Source organism: Myotis yumanensis, unplaced genomic scaffold (assembly GCF_028538775.1).
Source record: "Myotis yumanensis isolate MYYU_CA2020_CCGP unplaced genomic scaffold, mMyoYum1.0.hap1 SCAF_12, whole genome shotgun sequence".
Taxonomy (NCBI): Eukaryota; Metazoa; Chordata; class Mammalia; order Chiroptera; family Vespertilionidae; genus Myotis; species Myotis yumanensis.
The window spans coordinates 37,438,344-37,461,507 of record NW_027223763.1 but is presented as its reverse complement, the minus strand read 5'-3'; the positions used below and the strand labels follow the sequence as shown (position 1 = coordinate 37,461,507).

The 23,164-nt window shown below is 44.0% G+C and overlaps 1 protein-coding gene across 1 annotated transcript in view; it reads right to left on the bottom strand.

Annotated features, from left to right (window-relative positions):
* Positions 1-6,176: 6,176 nt before the first annotated feature.
* The window catches only part of LOC139021168 (guanine nucleotide-binding protein G(q) subunit alpha), a 262,086-nt gene continuing 245,098 nt past the window's right edge, over positions 6,177-23,164 (bottom strand). The window contains exons 6-7 of the mRNA XM_070431461.1: positions 18,033-18,186; positions 6,177-11,492 (exon numbers count right to left, since the gene is read on the bottom strand). Coding sequence (XP_070287562.1) covers positions 11,302-11,492; positions 18,033-18,186 — 345 coding nt within the window. The 3' untranslated portion in view covers positions 6,177-11,301. The remainder of the gene's footprint in view (positions 11,493-18,032; positions 18,187-23,164) is intronic.

Below are 23,164 nucleotides of genomic sequence, written 5' to 3'. Positions count from 1 at the left end.
TATATATATATATATATATATATATATATAGAGAGAGAGAGAGAGAGAGAGAGAGATTGTATAAGTGATGGAGAAAATGATAAAAAATTATAACACATTTCGGTAGTTAGTTAGAATGGGAGAAGTCAATCTTAGAGATTTTCCTGAATCACTTATATTTTGAACCATTAAAAAGTATCTTCGTGCCTAATTCCACAAAACAATTTACTTTTTTTTTTATATATATTTTATTGATTTTTTACAGAGAGGAAGGGAGAGAGATAGAGAGTTAGAAACATCGATGAGAGAGAAACATCGATCAGCTGCCTCCTGCACATCTCCCACTGGGGATGTGCCCGCAACCCAGGTACATGCCCTTGACCGGAATTGAACCTGGGACCTTTCAGTCTGCAGGCCGACGCTCTATCCACTGAGCCAAACCGGTTTGGCAAACAATTTACTTTTTATCCTCAGTTTCCCCTCCTTAGTTTACCTGAAATTTCTTCCAAGTTCCAGACACATTGGCACATATTCTTTTATATGGATATATTCTGAATAATTTTTCCCTTAAACATATTAAGCCATCATTGGATTTTGTTGTTTTCTTCTTTCTATAAATATCTTCCCACTGTTTATAAAATTATGCCCAGCAAAAGTGGGTAAACAAAATCTGGTCTCATGAAATAATTTGGAATTCCTTCTAAAAAGATAACTGCATTTGATTTTGAATATAATTTTATTTATCTTTTAACCATCTCAAAATTTATAAGGCATATAATCCCTACGCAAAAACTCATTCCTTTACAATCTAGTCCAAGGACTTAGTTAATCAAGTAATTAGATAATCAAATACGATTTAAGTACATTCTGACATATTTTAGAACAAAGATGTGACATTCTAATAATTGTTTTTGCACTGGCAGTGAGCCTCTTATTCTAAAGTCCTGTTTCATCAAAATTTGAAATATAGTTTCCTTAACTTATTTTTTCTAAAAACATACCTTTATCAACCATCAAAAACTAGAGAAACTTCTTATTTCTTTAAAGTAGGCAGACACTGTCTTGCAGAACATGGCCTAGGTAATGTTCCTTTATTTTTGTTATAGTTTTCAATATATGTTCCCTCTTCTCTGATTTTTCTCTCAACAACTAAATATCACCATATGTGCCAATTCTCTGACGGAATATTCTTTCCTCTTTCCCCTCTGCCTCGAATAATGTTAGCATCATCCGCTGATGGCAATGGGGGTGGAGGGGGGATGGCAAGGCAGGGGAAGGGGAGGAGCAAGACAAAAGTGCATGCCTGTCTCCAAGGGGGCAGCTGGCTGACATATCTAGAATGGATTAGTCAGGGCTGGTGTGAGGGTGCATCCTGGAGGCAATGACCAGAGCTGGGCAGGTGGAGGAAAGGAGTGAAGAAGCCCTCTAAACAGAATGACAATAAAGTTGAAATGTCTGCCTCACTTTTCTTCAACAATTAAAAACGATTATCTTAAAACATGTTCTAGTGGTAGCTTCCAAGAAAAGGTGGAATTTATTTTCATAAATGTGAAATTTTTTCATAAATAAATGTTATTGATATATATCTCACTGTGTGCTTTCCTAGCAAATTCATTTCATGCTAGGGTTCCAGGTGCTAATCTTGAACATCAGCTCTCACAAGCTGCCGTTGGGAGTCCATGGAAGGCAAAGTGTTTCTTAGTCTTAGCTGCGACCTGTTCATTCCTAATGAGTCCCTGTGGGCGCTTCCCCACCTGAAAGCCATCCCTGGATGGCCTTCCTGTCTGGCCGGGGCTTCCTACAGAAGACCTGTGTGAAGGGTTTCGGTGCAAGCTTTTTCTTTGAGAAGTGACCCTAGAAAGCACAGGGAGTGTGGAAGTGAGGCAGGGGAGGGGGAAAGCCAGTAAGGGTTGTATGAATAAGTGGGTTCCAGCAACAGCAAGGGAGCTCAGGCTCACGGGGACCCTCTGCACGGGTGTGTAGAACAAGCCTTGGGTTTGCCCACGGAGGGCCAGACACTGCAGTGTACCCGCCAACTCCTGTTGCTTACTGGTTGCGTGTCACTCCTGAGGCGCTGACTATTGGTTTCCGGGTGTGGCCAGAGAATGCTGGAAGGATGCGGCAGCTCCTGACCCTAAGAGAACTGCCTACAGTAACCCGAGAGAGAGTCGGGGGACATGGAGTGGTCACCCCCAGCCAGCCTGAGACAGTGACAGAGCACAGCCCCAGGCCCCGAGCAGCAGCGCCTGTGGTGTTGTGTCGGCATTTGTGTGGTGTGAGCCTGAGCCTCTGGGAATTCATCATCCTTCATGGGAAGTGAGCAGTCTGCACAGGGAAGACAACTCAGGAATGGAAATGATGAACCTGGCAGTGACTCAATCAGACAGGCCCGGGCCTTAAGCTTTCGATGGGACTACATCCCACTTCCACACCTTCCAGGAGACGGGCCTCCTCGCCTCTGCAGGAGGCACAGCCCCTCATCATTCAGAGACATCGAAGCTCCCACCTCATTCACCTGCCCTTTAGGAAACATCATTGCTGCAATTAGGCCTTCTTTCACGGATAAGGTGGAGCTCTTCAAAGATGGCACTGGGAAGACTGGCAACAGAAAACATTTTCTAAGAAAATATAACCATGGATTTTATGATCTTTTGTGTCTTGAACATGTCAACATGAATTCTTTTCTGTGACTTAAAATATTTCTAATGTCCACGGGATAAGCAGGTCTGACTGTACACATTCAGGTATATTTGTACTTGTATCTGTGCACACAACGGCAACAAAATCAAACCATTTTTAAATTCTACATAAAACCTACATAAGTATAGAGATTCGTATTTTTAAAAATGTTTAGGATTAATGTTGTCACCTAATTGACATGATCATTTGTATAGGCTTTTTCTATGTTCAGCAACAATAGAGCTGATTGGAGATGCAGAGACAGTTCACACACACACACGTGTACACATACACACTCACACACGTGTGCACACACATACACACTCCAACTCACAACATGTAAATCTGATATCCAAATGGACTTTGTATTCTTACCCTCCAGCTTCCTGGCTATCCGTTCCTTTTGAGAGTTTAAATATTTTGTATTTCTGGCCTACCTGCCCGTTGTCTGAGCCCATCAGGAGCACCTCTGGCCATCAGCCCCAGGTCACAAGGAGCAGGAATGCATGTGCTCTCGGTGCAGGGAGCCAGGTGGGCTTGTCCTGCTGCCATTTCCCCAGGTTTACAGAAAGCCCTCTTCACAGACTGAGGGTGCTGGGCAGGTACAGCTCGAGAGCACCGGTTGGTAGCCTCTTCCCAACTCTGAGTTCACTGCCATTACCAAAACTGGGCCTTGTGGGAGTACCTACTTGAGCACACACTATAAACCAGCACTGTGATCCCGTGCTATCACGCCCCTTCAACCCCCCCCCCCCCCCCCCCATATGGTAACCATTTACCAGGATACCACGGGTGAGACCTTTGGAATTTCAAAAAGCAAGCAGACCCCTTTTGCTAACGCTGCTGTGAGCCCAGGAATATAATCATTGCTGCTACACCCCCTGAAGTGGGCCCTGCGTCTCAGGTGTGCCACCCCCGGGCACAGTGGCGGGCAGTGGGATTCCACACTACCAGGCCTGGCATCCCAGGTGAGGCGCAGCCCAGAGCACACACACACACAGTCTGGTCAGCAGCTGTGTGCGCTGCCTGGCAGCGGGGTGCAGGGTGTGGAATCCCCATTTGCAGACTCCTAGGGCTTGCCAAGCCCCTTTGCCAGTTTGTCTTTCCCTGGCCCCCTCATTTCTTAAGACGCTTTAAATATCCACCATGTAAGTGTATTGGGCAAACAGAACAGAGGGAAAGCCCCAGGCGCCCTACTGCATGCAGTCCATCACATGGGACCCGCCCACAGTCCTCTAAGCTGCAAAGACACCTCCTCCAGGGCAGGGCTGGGGATGCTTGAGGAGGGCTGGGAAGGCCTCCACAAGGGATTCCTGCCAGCAGCTCTTTGTTATCAATTGGCTTAATTACCCTCTTAATTAAAAGCCGGTAAGTTGCCTTATTGTACCCACAGGCTAATGGGACAGAAAAATACCTTTTGCATTCTTGGAGAAAACAGGATGTTTCTCTAAGAGAGAAAGTCAACACGGATCAGATTGCAAATCTTGAGGCATAAGAATTAAAAGAAAAAAAGAATCTTTTCAGAACTCCCTGTGCATCTTAGATTTAAAGAGACCTACATTTTATAACCAAGGCCTTGTTTTGCAGGGACCTAAGAAGCTTCCTTAAAAGACTGTTCTACTCCTCGTGAATAGCTGGATCCATATTTTAACTAGCCCTGGCAGGACAACAAAGAACCATGGTAGTAATGTATAGATAACTTACTAGTAAAAGAAACCAAACCAACTAGAAGCCCACCCGTAACTACCATTGCTTTCCATACTCCAACCCTGATAAACATTTCAGTAAGGGCTCTAAATTCGGAGTACTGGCAGCATGGTAATGACTCAACATGAGACAAAAGAGAAAAGCAGCTGGCTGACTTACCATCAGGATGGGCTCTGGACACATTATCAACAAACCATTGTTGTTCCTCAGCTCCCAGCTCCACCCCCACTCTTTGCGATGGTTTAACTGGTTCCTAGAGGCAGCACTTGGCCATCACAAATTTAAGAAAAATGGGAGGAACAGGGAAGATGAAGAGCCAGACAGAGAAGCTTCCAGACCAACCACTTTTTTATTGCTTCCAAAAGAATAGGACAGGAAAGAAACCGACTAGGTAGGCTTGTTCTATGAGTCAAAAAGTGAAAATATTTGGCCTTGGATCAAATAATGTTCAGAGAGTTTGTGCTTTTACAGTAGACAGATGGTCTTCCAGATGATGGTGCAGACGGACCCTGCTCCTACAGTGGTCAAGCCGGGGTCAGAAGGTCATGGAGAGGGGAGAGCTAGGAGCTATGGAGTGGGGAGAACTGGGGGCTGCTTAACACCCTGCCTTCTCAGCAGAGAGATTGTGTGAACTGATCACTCCAGGCCTGTACTAAGTGACAGTCCCCAGTCACACCATTCCCTTAATAGTAGGATCCAGAGAGAAGGGAACACCATCTATTCGAAATGGTCTCTAAAACCTGTAAGAATGGGCCCTCACCTGTTACCTGTTTGACTTAGTGGATAAGAGCATTGGCCTGCGGTCTGAAGGGTCCCAGGTTCGATTCTGGTCATGGGCACATGTCTGGTTGTGGGCTTGATCCCGAGTAGGTGGCGGGCAGGAGGCAGCCGATCAATGATTCTCTCTCATCATTGATGTTTTTATCTCTCTCTCCCTCTCCCATTCTCTCTGAAACCAGTAAGAATATACTTAAAAAATAAAGTAAAAGGTGTAAGCATGGGATAGGAGAGCCTTAAACCAAAGGCTTTTCAGTAAAAATGACACTTTTTTCTCTAAAGTATTTGGACGGAACAGTGTTCTGAATAACACACAATTCCCTAAGCAAGGGCTGGACTGTCCATCAGAGAGACCTGATGATAGATAAGAGGGACAGGTGTTGCTTTTGGTAGGGTTTTAAGTCTCTCAACAGGCACTGATTCTGTAGAAAAAACACACACCACAAAACACTTGCCACCATCAACACCAACTCCACACAACTGCCAGCAAAAGAAAAGCTACTTTTTAGCTGATCTCGAAAGCCTACCTGTTTCTAAGTCACAGACATAAACGACACCTACACCAGGTCCCTTTGCCCACGTGGAGTACGCCCATTCACCACACCACTGACTCAGAAAACTCTGAGCCAAGCTTTGCTGCTTTAGGCCAGTGTTTTCTCCTTATTAGAAGCTGCTTCAGGTTGAAGATAGCGGCTTTGTAAGTCTTTATTGAGCAGCTATATAAATTTATTTTTACAGTTGTGTGCAACCTAAATCAGGGCAATTTTTAAAAAAGCTAATTTGATCAATACTATCAATACGAATATTCCTACTACAGGAGGCTGAAGTTTCTGATTATACACAGAGGGGAAAATAAATTTTTGGTTGGTTTAGACACTATTGAATTTGTCTACTTTGGAAAATGCATGTGCAGTATGAAGTATTTTAAGAAAAGATTTATTCCAATACTGCTCATAATAAAGATCATTCCAGGAGAAGTTTGGGCAACTTCAAGAGAAGCAAAACTCAAGAATGAAGCATACTGTCGTACAAAATTATGGCCAAAAATACTGTATTTTTAACCAGCAAGATCATTGGGGCATTATTATACAACATTAGGTGTTTTTTTGCAAAACTAGTTCCCATCCCCAAACATTAGACAATACATGCATTTGAATGACATTTTAAGAACCAGTAAATATGATCTTCTTAAATACTGCAATTAAAAATGTTTTCTGACAAAACTCCCTAAACACATAGGTCGGTCTAGTAAGGGTTTCCAATGTGATGACAGGTGAGGAATCCAGCAAGAAGTGGCATTTAGAGAGTTTTTTGAGGAAAAGAAATCCACTAACATGCTTCTGGTAAAGTAACCTGAACAAAATTACATAGTCATTTTCCAGCTTTCTTCCTAAACTTAGAAATATTCTATTGCTTATCTTCCTGTTATTTTTTTTCTGTCTACCACAGCTTATATGAAAATCAGAATGCCTTTATCCATGTAAGATCCAATTTTACCCAAGAGGTGTTTTAATCACATGTAAATGTCATTTATTATTGGGTTGGAATTATGTGGGGAAATGGAAGTACATGACAGATAAGGGAGGTAAGAAGGAAATTAATATCTGAGCACCTACTATGTGCTGAGTGTGTATGCATACTTTGAACAGATGATTCTAGAGGCAAGAGTGTTACTGAAAGGACATTGGTAGTTGGGAAGAAGACAAGAAATGGTTTTTCACTCTGTGAGAAAAACAAATGACAAGTTGAGAGTCTGCACTAAGTAGCTGCTAAAGAAACAGCAGAGTGTCTGGCTCCAAAAATCTCTAGCTAATCATACACAACTAGGCCATTTCTTTTCCTAATTTGATGGAACCAAAATGAAATCCCAAAGACATAGTTACCAGGACAGATCTATTAACGCTACATATGCTGGAAATATGTAGAGAAAGATAAAACATACAGTATTACTTGTTTTAATTTTGTGTGTGTGTTTCTAACCAAAGATATATCTTTGGAAGAAAATGTTACCGTATACCAAGCACACCTTATTTGTATCAATTGAGATGCTGTCCATCTTACCAATTAAGTGGTTTTAAACCCTTAGTTAATTTTAAGAAGAGCAGCAATATACATTACAATATTTGGGTACACTTTATTTTTATATGGGTTAACATTCTGCTATATTTCATTTCATTCGTCCTTTTTTTGAGAAACTGAAAACAGAAAAATTGAAGGTAATTTGAAGGTTATTTCCAACCAGTATCTGAGTCTTGCGGTATTTCATTATGCAGCCCTTTCTTCCCATTATTTTTTTATTTTTTTGCAAATAAGTCATTTTGACCCAAATCCAGCATAAATAGCATTTTACCGATTCCTAACTTAAGACAACTAAAATTTACAGTCATGTGGCAGTATAAATTTTAAGATTACAGTTCGTACACCTTGACAATCAAGATAGTCTGAAGTACAAAAAGTAAATTGTCCTTTAGCTGAATTACCTTTTAAAATATTAGACCTGCTAGTTAATCTACAAAAAAATACAAGTTTCAGGTGTTCTTCAAATACCTTTTGTAGATGTCATTTGTTAGTAAACAACATATGCAGGTTCCTAAAAGGCCCCCCCCTCCCCCAGTCTATTCATGACATTCAACAGAGCTCTTTATATGGGAATGTTAAAAAAAAAACACACACACACTTTGAGGGGATGTATTTACTTTTGAATGGGCGGGTTATTTCCCTTTGTTTCAGATATGAGGCACAAACTTCTGAATTTAAGCTCTGTAAGGCATAGTACAACCTCCAATTTACAAATAAGGAATTCTCTGTGGGTTGGAACTGCCGTGCCACGCAAAAAAGGGAAAAATCATCTGTAAACTGGTACACTGCAATGTGTTAGTGAGTCATGAAATGGCTGCTTGCCTTGGTATGCTGAAGAAAGGTTTTTTGGGGTTTTTGTTTCTGAATAAGACATGCCCAAGTCATAAAACCTGCCACAGCCTCCGTCACCTACAGCCTCAACAGGAGTCCAGTGGCACACGCCGATAACGCTTGCAATCAGAATATAATATAAAGCATGAGTAAACTTTGTTTTTATACAAAACTGAAAAGAATCCCTTCCCACCCCTAGCCCCTTCAATAAAACCCCAAACAAAGAAAGGAAAAAGAAAATCCTTTAGCTTCGACTGACTAGTGTGGCTACAAGTAGGTTTCCAGGCATCACTGCAGGTAGGGTGATCAATTTTTTCCTTTCTCGAGAGAAGGGATCTTGTCATGCACCCTAGGAGGAACAGTGAGGCCACAAACCTCAATTCTGCATAGCAATTCCATCCCAATTTCATAAAAACACATAGAACAGTCTTTCCCTGTGTTGCTCAGCTTCCTCTGAGCTTTGAGATCAGGTTTAATCGACTACAATCTACTATAGCTCTATTAAATAGAATATCTTGATTCCCTACAACTGTAACACTTATGATCTTGTGATGAGGTTTTCTCTATACACACTGTAGGCCTTCAAATGTTGTTTACATTTGTTTTTTTCTTTTTTTATTTTCTTTTTTATTTTTATTTTTTTGCTGCACCAAATTTAAGATCGCCCTTTCAGGCAAGCAGTGGTCTCTAGCTGTTAAAACATTTCCTTAGTGGATCACAATAGCTTCTAAAACTGCCTTTCTAGTAAAGGCCACCAGAGAGGTAATACTAAACTGTGCATTTGCCAAATAAGAATATGAATTGTATAAAAGCTCATATTCCAATCCTAGGTAAATGGCAAAAGTTCTACAAAGTTGTTTTCCATGTTTGTATAAAAGCTCCAACTGATTTTATGTATTTTGCTATGAAATTACCTTTGGGTCTTATAATCAGTATACCTCTACTCAGGAATGTGCAAATGATTTTATACAGCACGATGCTAGTACCGCTCTGTACGAGAGTAAGGTTTTTTTTTCTTGTTTTCTAAATGGAAAAAAAAAATATCCCTAGTCAGAAATAAACTGACAAATTTACATTCTCCTCTCTTAAAAAAGTAAATAAAATAACATTATTCAAAATGTGAATTAGCTATAAGACATACAATTACATAGATACATATCAATACAGCACATTCAATCTGCCAAAACAATTAATGATCACAAAGCCAGTATGGATGCTGCAATATCAAGGCAGAGATGTATGTACAACGATTAGAGCATTCATAATTGCACTATACTTACAGGCAGTCTGTTTCTTGATTAAATTACAGGTGCTTTCTGAGCAAGGAAAAAAAAAAGTAACCTGTGTTGTTTGAGGCTGGGAGAGTGCAGAATGAGAACACTGCATTACCACTTAGTAATAACCCTGGTCCTCATCTAACAAGCCAACAGTTTTCTCCCTCCCCTTCGCTGTTTCAAGAGAGTGATTTACATGGAAGTTTAGACTTGTGCCAAATAGCATTATAGTTAAAATGAGACCACGTCATGGCCTCATTCTAACTTTCCAGCAGGTTTAAAACAATCTGGATTTATTTTCTTAAAACCTATTTCAACTCACGCTGCTTGACAGGAGAGCTCATCAATGCACGTGCTGTATTTTTTTGCACTTGTTGGAAATTGCACACAGAGAACTCCAGATCTCTCTCCAAGCAGGTTCAGTTACATAAATACGTGTTCTACAGAACAGTGAGAGGTTACTTTTGAGTTTAGTCCACAAATCTTCCTTAAGTTCTACTTAACCAGTCACCAGTTTAAAAAGATCCAAAGGTGGTAAACGAGCAGTAGCTTCAGATTTTGCAAATTAAAGGTGTCAGAATAATACCATCAATCAGTGTTCTTGGCAGACCTACTCGACCTTAAAGAACATAAAGAGTACAACTGGCTTCAAATGAAGAGACACAAGCAAATGTCACATTGCATCACAGAGGACACTTTTCCACATTGCTGATTTGGACACTCGACATGGAACGTGGAGACTCAACAGTAAGGACTAAAAAAGCATGGACCGTGAGAATCAGATGTACAGTTACCAATTGTTTGGCAATTGGTGTTTCAGGTTCACTCTCAGCCAATCATTTTAGGCTTCACAGTCTTATTCTCTTACATTTTAAGATACCGGCTTTTATCGTTTAAGTTCTTATTCTGTTTTACAAAAAGCCAGCTTTGGCAACACAGACCTATAATAAAAATCTAAAAATTGTGGCCCAAACACTCAGAAAAAAAAAGGGAGGAAAAATCCTAACCAAGGGGAAAAAAAATGAAAAGCAACCTATGAAAAGGCCCTGGGTAGCAGCCACTAGGGTAATGTAGTGTCTGTTGGCATTTTTTTTTTTTTTTTTGGCATCTGTGATTTAAAGAAGAGAGGGTGAAAAAAGAAAAAACAAGGAAGGGAGGAAGGACGATGGCATGTGGCATTTCAAAAGATAGGACTCCTTCCGCGCGTCTCTGCCCTCGCCTCACTGACATCTGCACATCCCTCTGAGCAGCCACGCTATGGCTGAAGGCAGAAATCCAAAAGGAATGACACTTAACTGTTAGACAGGCATCCAGGCCAAAGTGAGGCAAGACAATATAATTACATAAAAACCTCTATATGTGTATCCAGAGCAATACAGTTAAAACCATAGTATTAATACTTATAATCCTTCAGCAAAAACTAAAAAATGTTCAACTAAGCTGATGTTGATGGCTTAAATCGAATGATGTCATCCTGAACCGTTTCATTCGGGAGAAAAACCTGACCAAGGATGGAACTAGGATAAAGGCCATTGTAACCCGGAAGAAATCAGGAAGGAGGTTATGGGTTAGGAAATAGGAAATCAGCTTCATTTTGCTCAGTGGGAAAGGGGGAAAGAGGGAGAGAGAGGGAGGGGGAGAGAGAGAGGGACAGGGACAGAGAGGAAAACAACGAATCAACTCTTATCTTTGTGAGTGCATGACTGAGAATTTAAAATACATTGAGTCACGAGGTTTTGCCTAAAAAAAAGATAGAGAGGAAATGTGCTGGGACTGTACTTCAGCATTCTGTTTTTCCTCTGAATAGTTAAATAAAATCATAATATTTACTACAAACTCTGTGGACACGCTCACACAGAGTCCTGGACGGCAATAAATTAGTATTATGCAAATTGCTTTCCACAGAAATACAGTCCCTCTTGTACAGCTTCGATAGCCCACCAAGGAAGGGAAGGGCGGTGTCGAGGAGGCACAATTAGACCAGATTGTACTCCTTCAGGTTCAACTGGAGGATGGTGTCCTTGACGGCAGCAAAGACAAAGCGGATGTTCTCGGTGTCTGTGGCGCACGTGAAGTGGGAGTAGATAATTTTGTCACTGTCTGGGTTCAGGTCCACGAACATCTTCAGGATGAATTCTCGAGCTGCCTGGGCATCTCTCTGGGGTCCTGTTGGCCAAGGGAGGATCAAGAGACAGCTTGTTAGTTGAGGCATGAATGCGCTTGCTCAATAAATGTTTATTGGGTCATACGCATGACGATGACGTCTGTATTGCTCCTTTTTAAAAATAAGGTGCCTGCATTTTTTTCCTATCCCAGTTGACATATTTTGTTAGCACAACACATCAGGCGCACAACATAGTGAATAGACATTTATATCACTTATGAAGTGAACACCCTGGTAAGTTCAGTGTGCATCTGAAACCATTCATAATTATTACAATACTAGAGGCCCGGTGCACAAAAATTTGTGCACTGGGGGGGGGGGGGCGGGGTGTCCCTCAGCCTGGCCTGTGCCCTCTCGCAGTCTGGGACCCCTCAGGAGATAACGACCTGCTGGCTTAGGCCTGCTCCCGGGTGGCAGAGGGCAGGCCCAATCCCTAGGTGCAGCCCCTGGTAGGGCTCAGAGCAGGGCTGATTGGGGAGTTGGGGCGCCGCCCCCTGTCATGCACAGAGCAGGGCGGATCAGGAGGTTGCAATGCCACCCTCAGTCACGCTCAGGGTGGGGCCAATTGGGGGGTTGGGGCACCGCCCCCTGTCACACTCAAGGCAGGGTCGATGGGGAGGTTGCGGCGCCACCCCCTGTCACGCACAGAGCAGGGCCCATCAGGGGGTTGGGGAGCTCCCCCCTGTCACACACAGAGTAGGGCCGATAGGGGAGTTAGGGCACCACCCCCTGTCACACACAGAGCAGGGCCGATCAGGGGGCTGGGGCGCCGCCACTGTCACACTCAGGGCAGGGCCGATGGGGAGGTTATGGCTCTACCCCGTCACACACAGAGCAGGGCCCGTGGGGGGGAGAGGGGTTGGGGCACCGCACCCTGTCACACACAGAGCAGGGCCCATCAGGGGGTTGGGGCGCCTTCCCCTGTCACGAACAGAGCTGCAGGGCGATCAGGGGGTTTAGGCGCTGCCCCCTGTCACGCTGATCCCGGTGCTGGGAGGCATATTACCCTTTTACTATACAGGATAGAGGCCTGGGGGCCGGCTGGTTTGCCCTGAAGGGTGTCCTGGATCAGGGTGGGGGTCCCCACTGGGGTGCCTGGCCAGCCTGGATGAGGGGATGATGGCTGTTTGCAGCTGGTCCCCACTGGGGTGCCTCGCCAGTCTGGGTGAGGGGCTGAGGGCTGCTTTCAGGCTGACTGAAGCTCCCAACCGCTCCTTTTTTTTCTCTTTTTTTATTTTATTCTGGGCCAGCTTTAGCTCTGGCTCTAGCTCTGAGGCTTCGTATCTGGTTTGTTTGCCGTTCTATAATCGAAACAATGTATAACTTCAGCTCTGAGATCCCGGCTGGCTGAAAGCTGGTTTCAGCTTCTTATTTGCAACATAGTACATAGTTGCTTAGAGTTACAACTCAGAGGCCAGCAAGTCAGGCGGGGAACGTTGGAGTCTGCAGTCCCTGGAGCAAGCAAGCCTCATGTTCGCTTCCAGCTGCCTGGCTGCTGGCCGCCATCTTGGCTGACAGTTAATTTGCATAAGGATATGCTGATTAGCCAATGGGAAGGGTAGCGGTCGTACGCTAATTACCATGTTTCTCTTTTATTAGTGTAGATTACTGACTATAGTCCCAATGCTGTACTTTAACATCACTGTTACTCTTTTATAACTGGAAACTTGTACTTCTTAATCTCTTCACCCTTTTCACTCATCCTCCAAACCCCCTCCCATCTGGCAATCATCAGCTTATTTTCTGTATCTATGAGTTTGTTTTGTTTTTTAGATTCCATATATAAGCAAGATCATAGGGTATTGCCTTTCTCTGTCAGACTTATTTCACTCAGCATAATACCCTCTAGGTCCATCCATGTTGTTGCAAATGGCAAGATTTCATTCTTTTTTATGGCTGAGTAATATTCCACTTTATATATGTACCACATCTTTATCTGTTTGTCTATTGAGGAACACTTAAGTTGCATCCCTATGTTAGCTATTGTAAATCATGCTGCAGGAGCATAGGGGCGAATATATCTTTTCGAATTAGTGTCTTGAATTTCTTTGGTCAAACATTTAATTAACTCACCCCTAATGCCTTGCAGGGCCAGACCAAATGGTTTCGAGGGCTATATAGCGCTTGGGCTGGACATCCCCACCCCTGTTCTGAAGAATATCAGAACTAGACTCAAGCTCATTAAAGAGCACTTGGAGTGTGTTATGTTTTTAAGAATAAATATGTTATTTGAAAAAATATAAACTACAAAGAAATCATAGCAGGAACACAATTCCACAATCCCTGAACAATTTTGCAATGCAAGCCCATGTGGAAATGATAATTTCCCTTCCTAAAAAGAAATACAGAAATGGCATTCATTATGATTAAGACCTTGTAAGTGCAGAAATGTGGAAGTGTGAAATTTATAACACCATAAACATGTTTATTACAAAAACATCATTGCAGAGTGGGCCTTGCGTTTGTTCAGTCTTCTCTCATCTTACGAGGGCTTTGGGTCTCGTGAAATGACAGCTGCATTTGCTTGTGAATAACAAAGTGTCTCCTTGCCATGACCAAGTGTCCTGTGTGTGCTATGTGTGTACTGGAGGAGACAGACAGTAAATACCATCTTCAGATTTTAAGACATTCACAATGGGCACCTGTTGGAAGGAAAATACTCACAGTGATGGGGAATCTGAGGAAAATATGACAAAGAAGATATGTAAAGAGATCAGGGAGATGTTGGAGGGAGGGAGAGAGGGAGAGAGGGTGAAAAGGATAGAGAAATAGGCTTTTATCACAGAACAATACAACTGATGTGACTCTGTGTGCTGCACGGAGCAGCCCGAGCCTCGGTGGGCAGGCTGTGCTGTACCTCCCCCGTCATCCTGAATGCAATCACATCATGAAAGCATGCTGGCCCAGGGGTGGGTGCTGTGTATGGGGGAAGGGGTCGTTTCCCGCCTGCCACGTCTCACCAAATTGAGAAAATTTATGAATCTCTCTTTCCAGAGGGGTGAGGCAAGCACATGGTCTGGGATGTACACTAGAGGCTTTGTGCCCGTCACACGTGGGCAGATGCTGTGTTTTAAGAGCATGCCTGTTGTATGGGAGACCAAGTGAACTACATGTGAAGTTAGTTCCTTCCACAGTTTCTCAGGGAGACTGAGGAATACAGCTTCAGGCATTTATGACTTGGTGGCAGGCTAGTGGCAGATTCAAATTGGGAAAAGTGAAAACACTGTGTAGGGTAGGAAAGTTATATGTTTTTTATTTTTTTTAAGGAACAACACTGCACAAAGGAAAATGTCCTTGCAGAGGGGACCTTCAGTTCTTTAAACATGCACCGTCTTTCTTCCTCGTGTGGGATGAAAGGATGAGTGAAACACCATCCCTGATGTGTCTGTATATTCACAGAAAGCTGTGATGCCAAACTGAATCATAGCTTTTTAAAGTAATTACCTTTTAGAAGTACAGAAACGTTGAACTGATATCTTACCCAGGCACCACGTGATGAAATAATTTTAAAACTAGTCTGTTCTGTTGCCATGATGCCTGCTCTGTAACAGGTGCGTGGGGTTTGTGCTCTTCTGTGGCAGGTACCACATGTGCTCAGTGACTTATCTTTGAGATTCCCTTCCATTCTTTCTCACTTAGGAAGGAAATGAGTAGTTGATAAACTTGTCCACGGCATTGTCGCCAGTAAGCAGCAGGCTGGAGCTCTGATAGGCCAAGCCTGTTCTCAACTACCATTCTGTCTAGACCAGGTTTGGCAAGCCTTCTCAGTAAAGGGCCAGAGTAAATATTTTAGGCATTTGATCTCTGTCATGACTACTCAATTCTGCTGTTGAAGCATGAGAATAGTCACAGACAGTGCCCAAATGCATGGGTGTAACTGTTTCAATAAAACCTTATGGGGCCGTGGCTGTGGCTCTTTCAGTTGTTTTAGAATGGCTGGGTGTAGGCCCTGGCTGGGTAGCTCAGTTGGTTAGAGCGTCATCCCAATTTGCCAAGGTGGTGGGTTTGATTCCCGGTCAAGGCACATACAAGAATCAACCAATGAAGGCATAAGTGGGTGGAATAACAAATCAATGTTTCTCTCTGTCTCTCTCTCATCAATAAAAAAATAAATACAATCTTAAAAAAGAAATAGAGTGGCTGGATATGGATGCATTTTGTTATCAACTGATCAAGTATTTCTCAGAATGGGTTGGCTATCCTGTCCAGTGGTTCAGGACTTTACTGTCTGGTTGGGGAGGCAAGATCTGTTTATGAGAAGGAAGTAAATAATGCAAAGCCATATGAGTACTGAAATGAGTGCTACTAATTCTAAATGCCAGAGGAAGAGCTTAAAGGAAAGGCACCATTCCTCAGGATGATGGTACTTCATCAGCCCAAAGTAAATATTTCCTGAATAGTCACTATGTGTCAACCATCATACTAAAATGTCACACCTATGTTATCTATTACTAGAGGCCTGGTGCACAAAAATTTGTGCATCGGGGGGGAAGGGGAGGGGTCCCTCAGCCCGGCCTGTGCCCTCTCGCAGTCTGGGACCCCTCGGGAGATAACGACCTGCTGGCTTAGGCCTGCTCCTGGGTGGCAGAGGGCAGGCCCAATCCCTAGGTGCAGCCCCTGGTCGGGCTCAGAGCAGGGCTGATTGGGGAGTTGGGGCGCCGTCCCCTGTCATGCACAGAGCAGGGTGGATTGGGAGGTTGCGATGCCACCCTCAGTCACGCTCAGGGTGGGGCCGATTGGGGGGTTGGGGCACCGCCCCCTGTCACACTCAAGGCAGGGTCGATGGGGAGGTTGCAGCCCACCTCCTGTCACGCACAGAGCATGGCCGATCAGGGGGTTGGGGAGCTCCCCCCTGTCATGCACAGAGCAGGGCCCATCAGGGGGTTGAGGAGCTCCCCCCTGTCACTCACAGAGCAGGGCCCATCAGGGGGTTGAGGAGCTCCCCCCTGTCACTCACAGAGTAGGGCTGATAGGGGAGTTAGGGCACCGCCCCCTGTCACACACAGAGCAGGGCGGATCAGGGGGTTGGGGCGCCGCTACTGTCACACTCAGGGCAGGGCCGATGGGGAGGTTACGGCTCTACCCCATCACACACAGAGCAGGGCCCGTGGGGGGAGGGGGGGTTGGGGCGCCGCATCTTGTCACACACAGAGCAGGACCGATCAGGGGGTTGGGGCGCCGCAACTGTCACACTCAGGGCAGGGCCAATGGGGAGATTATGGTTCTACCCTGTCACACACACAGCAGGGCCTGTGGGGGGGGGTTCGGGCACCACACCCTGTCACACACAGAGCAGGGCCGATCAGGGGGTTGGGGCGCCTTCCCCTGTCACACACAGAGCCGCAGGGCAACCAGGGGGTTGGGTGCTGCCCCCTGTCACGCTGATCCGGTGCCAGGAGGCCTCGCTGCTCTGCTGATCCCGGTGCTGGGAGGCATATTACCCTTTTACTATATAGGATAGAGGCCTGGGGGCAGGCTGGTTTGCCCTGAAGAGTGTCCTGGATCAGGGTGGGGGTCCCCACTGGGGTGCCTGGCCAGCCTGGATGAGGGGATGATGGCTGTTTGCAGCTGGTCACACACTCTTCAGGGTGGGGGTCCCCACTGGGGTGCCTGGCCAGTCTGGGTGAGGGGCTGAGGGCTGCCTTAAGGCTGGCGATTGACTGAAGCTCCCAACCGCTCCTTTTTTTCTTTTTTTATTCTGGGCCAGCTTTAGCTCTGGCTCTAGCTCTGAGGCTTCCGCTGCTGGTTTGTTTGCGTTCTATAATCAAAACAATGTATAACTCCAGCTCTGAGATCCCTGCGGTTTTGTTTAGCTTCTATATTTGTTACAAAGTTTCAAACTGTCAGCTCAGAGGCCGCCAGCGCAGGTGGGGAACGTTGGAGTCCTCCTTCACTGAAGCAAGCAAGCCTCATGTTCGCTTCCAGCTGCCTGGCTGCCGGCCGCCATCTTGGCTGACAGTTAATTTGCATATACTCACTGATTAGCCAATGAAAAGGGTAGCGGTCGTACGCTAATTACCATGTTTCTCTTTTATTAGTGTAGATAGTCTACAAAATAATCCCAGGAGTTTGGTCCTAAGGCCCAGAGAAACCAAGTGACTTGATCGTGGTTCTATAAAAAGGAAGTATGGACCTGAACCTGGGCGGCTGACTGCAGAGCATGGGCTCTTGACCACAAAACTGTGTTCTCTCTCCAGCGAGAGGCAGAGGCAGACTCACCAAATGAGTGAGAGATACAGAGGGAATTATAGTGGTTGCTACACAGGTAGTTAACACTGCTGAATTGTTCCCTCCTCTGATACACTTATTTCAAAACACGCAAGACTTTGTTTTCTTTTGCTATAATTTTCAGCATTGTTAGGGAATGAAATGTTTCCTGTCATTGAAAGATGGAGCAAACAAAAACCTGTCCCTCCTCAGTCATGCCACACATGAGGGGAAAGCAGCAGGGGGGCACTGTGATGTGTTTGCTGGCCTTGTATTGGTCTTGGTAGGGAAAACATCTCCCCAGCTACTGGGCTGGCTGAAGCGTGCTGACTTACCATCATATTCCGGGAAGTAGTCAACTAGGTGGGAATACATAATTTTCTCCTCTAGAAGATCTTTCTTGTTTAAGAACAGAATAACTGAGGAGTTCTGGAACCAGGGATATGTGATAATTGTTCTAAAGAGGGCTTTGCTTTCCTCCATTCGGTTCTGAAAGACATCATCAGAAAAACAAGGCGTGAATTACTTGATTACTCAATCTGTGAGTCGTGCTCCTTTCTGAAGTCCAGCCATCTTCTGTATGCATTTGATTTTTGTAGCCTTGGGCTGAGCTGTCGTCACTTTCACCAGGATTTACATGCAAATGGTTCAGGACACATCTGGACTATTCTCATTATGTAAACTCTCAGGTTGACAAGCAAAAGAGAATAATAATAAATTTGCTGAGATAACTCCTTCAACCTTAAGAGAAAGTAATCAAACCCAAGAAAATCATGTTGAATCTGGCACACTGTCATAAATTTTCACCCAAAATTATTTGTTCATGACCAAATACTTAAGATCTGAATTAAGAGCTAAATCCTAGGCTTCATTTTTGTGTTTCCTAAGCTGTGTTTAATTTCCTAAGCACCAGAATTAACTCTATTTTTAAACAATGAAAATAAAGTTTAATTCACTGTCCAAAGTGCATCTATATTTCTAGAATTATTACTACATACATAGTAATAATATATAGATAGGTAGATATCTCCCCTGATAAGAAAACATACGGAAACAATATTTTTGGAACATATTTCCCATTTATTGGAGCCCACTTTCTTCCTGTTTCACTATAATTTTCACACAGGACTACACAGATTATGTGGAGACTATGTAATTACCCGGATATACAAATGTGATATTTCTAATCTTCAGCACTTATGAAAGTGTTCTTACTTGAAGCCATATTATCTACCCAACCTTGGTAACATAAAATCACCCAAAAATTGTTCCTTCCATGGCCACATTCACCTCTAAATAATTCCTACCCTCAGGCCACAAAAGCAGCAGCGTTGGGGAATCCTCCTTTCCCTGAGGATATAAAAGCCATGGCGCATGGGCATGCTTCTTCCTAGACATACAGATGACACTTTCCAACCTCAATTTAGTTCTATGTGTTATGACTACATTTCAGACAATGAAAAGGCCTGCCTGAGATTGAGCCCACCTCTACTGCTAACAGGAGGCTCAGTGGTTTACGCAAGAACATCCTATCCCCCAACACCCTGGTTGGCTCAGAACCTGGTCAATCTAGGCCTAAGTCGTTCAAAAAAATAAATGAACAACAAATCCCATGCTTAAATTTAGTAATATCTCTAGATTTTTTAGTAAAATCAGCCAATAAGTACCTTTTAGTTTTTAAGCTGCTTTGAGCTATATTTTCTTTTTCTTTTTTTAATGCTCACCCAAGGATATTTTCCCATTGATTTTTAGAGAGAGTGCAAGAGAGAGGGAAAGACGGAGAAAAATATCAATGTGAGAGAAACACATCCATTGGTTGCCTCCTGTACAAGCCTAGACCAGGGAGGAGCCTGCAACCAAGGTACATGCCCTTGACTGGAATCGAACCCAGGACCCTCCGGTCCGCAGGCTGATGCTCTATCCACTGAGCAAGGGCTGAACTATATTTTCTGTTTCTTATTATATCAAATACTTCTAGTTGATATACCTGGATACATATCGCTCTCAATTGAGGCTGATGCTGCTGACTTACAAATCATACTTGGGGCAGGGGTGGGGGAGTGGGGAAGGTGCGGAAAGCTTGATGAGCCAGGATGACAACGTGGAAGGCAATGCTCTATCCCACTGCTGTGATAAGAGATGCCAGTCGACACATCCAGCCAAGTGTCTGAGTCCCTGCTATGAAAACCTCACCTTGCTGGCTTCCTTCATTCCTTCTTGTTTTTCCCAATTTAGGTGAGTAAAGATTCTGACATTATGCTCTATGAGTTGTTTTTCACTCTGCAGTGAAAATTCCTTATGCTCCCCTGCCCCCAGCTGAGAGTATTTACAAACCGACATGCTCCATATCAAAGCCCCTGGTCTACATCCTACACGGATTAAATGAGATGTTCACAATGCTGCACAAGGTAGTGCAACGTGCAGAGCAGGAGGCAGAATCCACTTTGCTCAGTAGGAACTGCAATCAAGGAGGGAACAGCAGGTCCTAGGAGACTTTATGGCACTTGCTGTTCAGTCATTTACCAGCACATGGAGTTTTGGAGTTTCAAGGAGGAAAACAAAATAGCAATGTACGAGACACATGTATGGCTGATGGTAAAGGTTTAGTATCCTAAACACAGGGCTCCCTGTTAAATGGGTGGGCCTGGCCTATATCTGAGGCCCAAGCAGGCTCCTGATTTCTTGTCCCCCCCCCCCCCCCCCCCCGCCGCAGCTACCACATGTCATGGACTGAAAGCAAATGCCCCTCCCAATGAAGGGTGGCCTGGATGCAGGTGAGGGAGCTGCAATAGAGGGACAGAGACTAGATGGGTCTGCCAGAGTATGTCACTTCCTGAGATAGGCATGAGAAGAGCAAAGTGGTCACAGAACTGAGGACAGGCTGTGAGCAAGTGAGCACAGTGGGATGGCTGAGGTAAACATGGCCACAGAAATGTCAGTCTTACCCAGACCACACTTGCTATGGACTGAATGTGTGCGTCTCTCCAAAATTCACATGTTGGAAGTCCTAACCCCCATTGTGATGGTATTAGGAGGCAGAGCCATCAGGAGGTGACTGGGATTAAGTGTCCTTATAGACCTCAGAGAGCTCCCTCACCCCTTCTGCCATGTGAGGACAGAGCAAGAAGACAGACAACCACCTAAGACCAGGAAGCAGGCCTTCCCCAGACACCAAAATTGCCTGCACCTTGATCTTGGACTTCTCAGCCTCCAGAACTGAGAAAAATAAATGTTGTTTATAACTCACCCAGTCTACGGTATTTTGATATAGCAGTCTAGTGCTGATCAGGTAACCCTCTTCCCCTGGGCTGGAACCAGCAAAGAGTAGAGCACTAAACTGGAAGCTTTCACCCTGATCCAGGCCCATGGAGGACAGGCTATGTACTCCCCACTTTGTAACCACAAAGGACCATTCAGTGTCTTTCCTTGTCATTAGAAAAATCCCTGTTCAAGCCATCAGTGAGGGCGTCTCATACCTCTAATGGATTCTCAAGATATCTAATCTGCATAAAACATTGCTGTTTTATGCAACCCCTGCTAACACATGGTAGACTAATGCTAGGTAAAGCCCCACGTTCCTCACTCTGGCATTCGCAGCTGACCACAGTGACCCCAGTGCACAGCTTCAATCTGAACCCCTCACCAATGCTCTTGCCTCCACATAAACAGAGTCAATATTGTCACTGTCACACAAGTGTGATAAAATTTTCCTGACCTACGGCCTATAATGCTATCCTCACTCCTTCAAGGCCCAGATCAACCTGACTTCCCCAGGAAATCCTTCCCCAAACCCTTGTTGGGCTGGCTCTTTCCTCACCCCCAGCACACACTGTGCTATTCCTCATTTGCCCATCATTCAGTAGACACACATTGAGGGCTTATTAGAGGCTGGGAATGATATATTGGAGATAGGGTCTGTGACCCAGAGGACTAAAGAAGACAGGGGTGTCAATGTGTAATTCCAGGTCCATGTGATGGCCAATAGAAGAGTGGGGTCACACAGGAAGGAAAGATTTGACTTAAAAGCAAATGTAGTTTTGAGTTGCATCTTGATGGATGGAGAGATTACAAGAAGGCAAGGAGAACAAAAGCAAAGCAAAGGAGAATATACACCCACAACCCTGTAAAGAGATCTGTGAAAATTCTGCTTCGCTATTCCCTCTCAGACATAACTCACTGAAGAATACCTTATGCATTACCTTACTATAGGGCACTATTATCTTAAAAGACCAAAACTAGTTGGCCTTTTTTTATGTAGTAACCTACGATAATGTATAATTTGACTCAAGATTATTTGTAGCTTACCCAACTTTGAATACTTTAAAAATTCTCATACATCCTTAAAAGGGATGTTAGTAACTTAGGAACTTACTCTCTCCTGTATTTGTTTCATTTACATATATCAACTGGGTGAATAAATGCAATGACTCAAAAGAAAAATAACTCCAGAGCCTTATGAAAAAAATTTGCAAGCCTGGCCTTCTGCATAAGGGTTTCCTCTCTCAGTTACTTAGGAAAAAGCTTGGTGTATTTGACTTTGTACCGCCCTCAGGATCACATTGTGTGTCCTGTCTGATGTTAACACTCCCAGAATTCAAAACACATTCGGTGCCAAGATCCTGTTGCTGGACAGAGCGGGGAGAAGGAATGGTCAGGGCTGTGAGATGGAGACTTCAGGTTTGAAACAAAAGCTCTGACTTAAATACTCCACGTGACCTTGTGCCAAGTGACTGAAGCTCAGATTCCCTTTATCCCCAGGGTTTGGGAGGACAGAATGAAAGTGCATGCAAAGCTCTTAGCTATGACCCCAACAGACTGGCAACAGCTTTCCCTGGCAGCCACAGTCAGAAATGGTAAAATGGCTATGTAAGGATCTCTTGGTTAGGCGCGTACTTACCTCCAATCTCTGGCCAAACTGTAAACCCAGAGAAATCTTTCTATTCAATGGAATTGTACAAAGTTAACCTATTCATGGTTTCAAGTCCAGATATATACATCTAATTTCTGAGAAACTGGAAAATCATTCAGGTTTCTGCCAATTTCATTCATTCAATATTTGAATGTTTCTCAAGTATCTTAAAAATCTCTAAAAATGTTCAATACTCTCAACCCCAGAGCAAACCAAGAGAAAAACAGATATAATATATAAACGGAGCAGTTGGAATGAGAAATAATTCAAGACACTCTGTAGCCATCCCACTTCTGCTATCCAAATCAGACAAAGGGATACAAATGATAAGGATACCAAACTCAGCTGGACAGATATCTTTCCTAGATGATTTACGTAGTTTTTGCAAATCTTTGCAAGTGATTATTTGAGATCAGATTTTGCTTGAATAGAGTTCCCGAAGGTTTTAATATTATAATTCCTGCCTATGAATCAATGTATTCTTCCTGTACAGGATGTTTAGAGAAGCAAAAATATAGAATATATTTGCTTATTACCTCCAGGTCTAAGGTTTCTAGG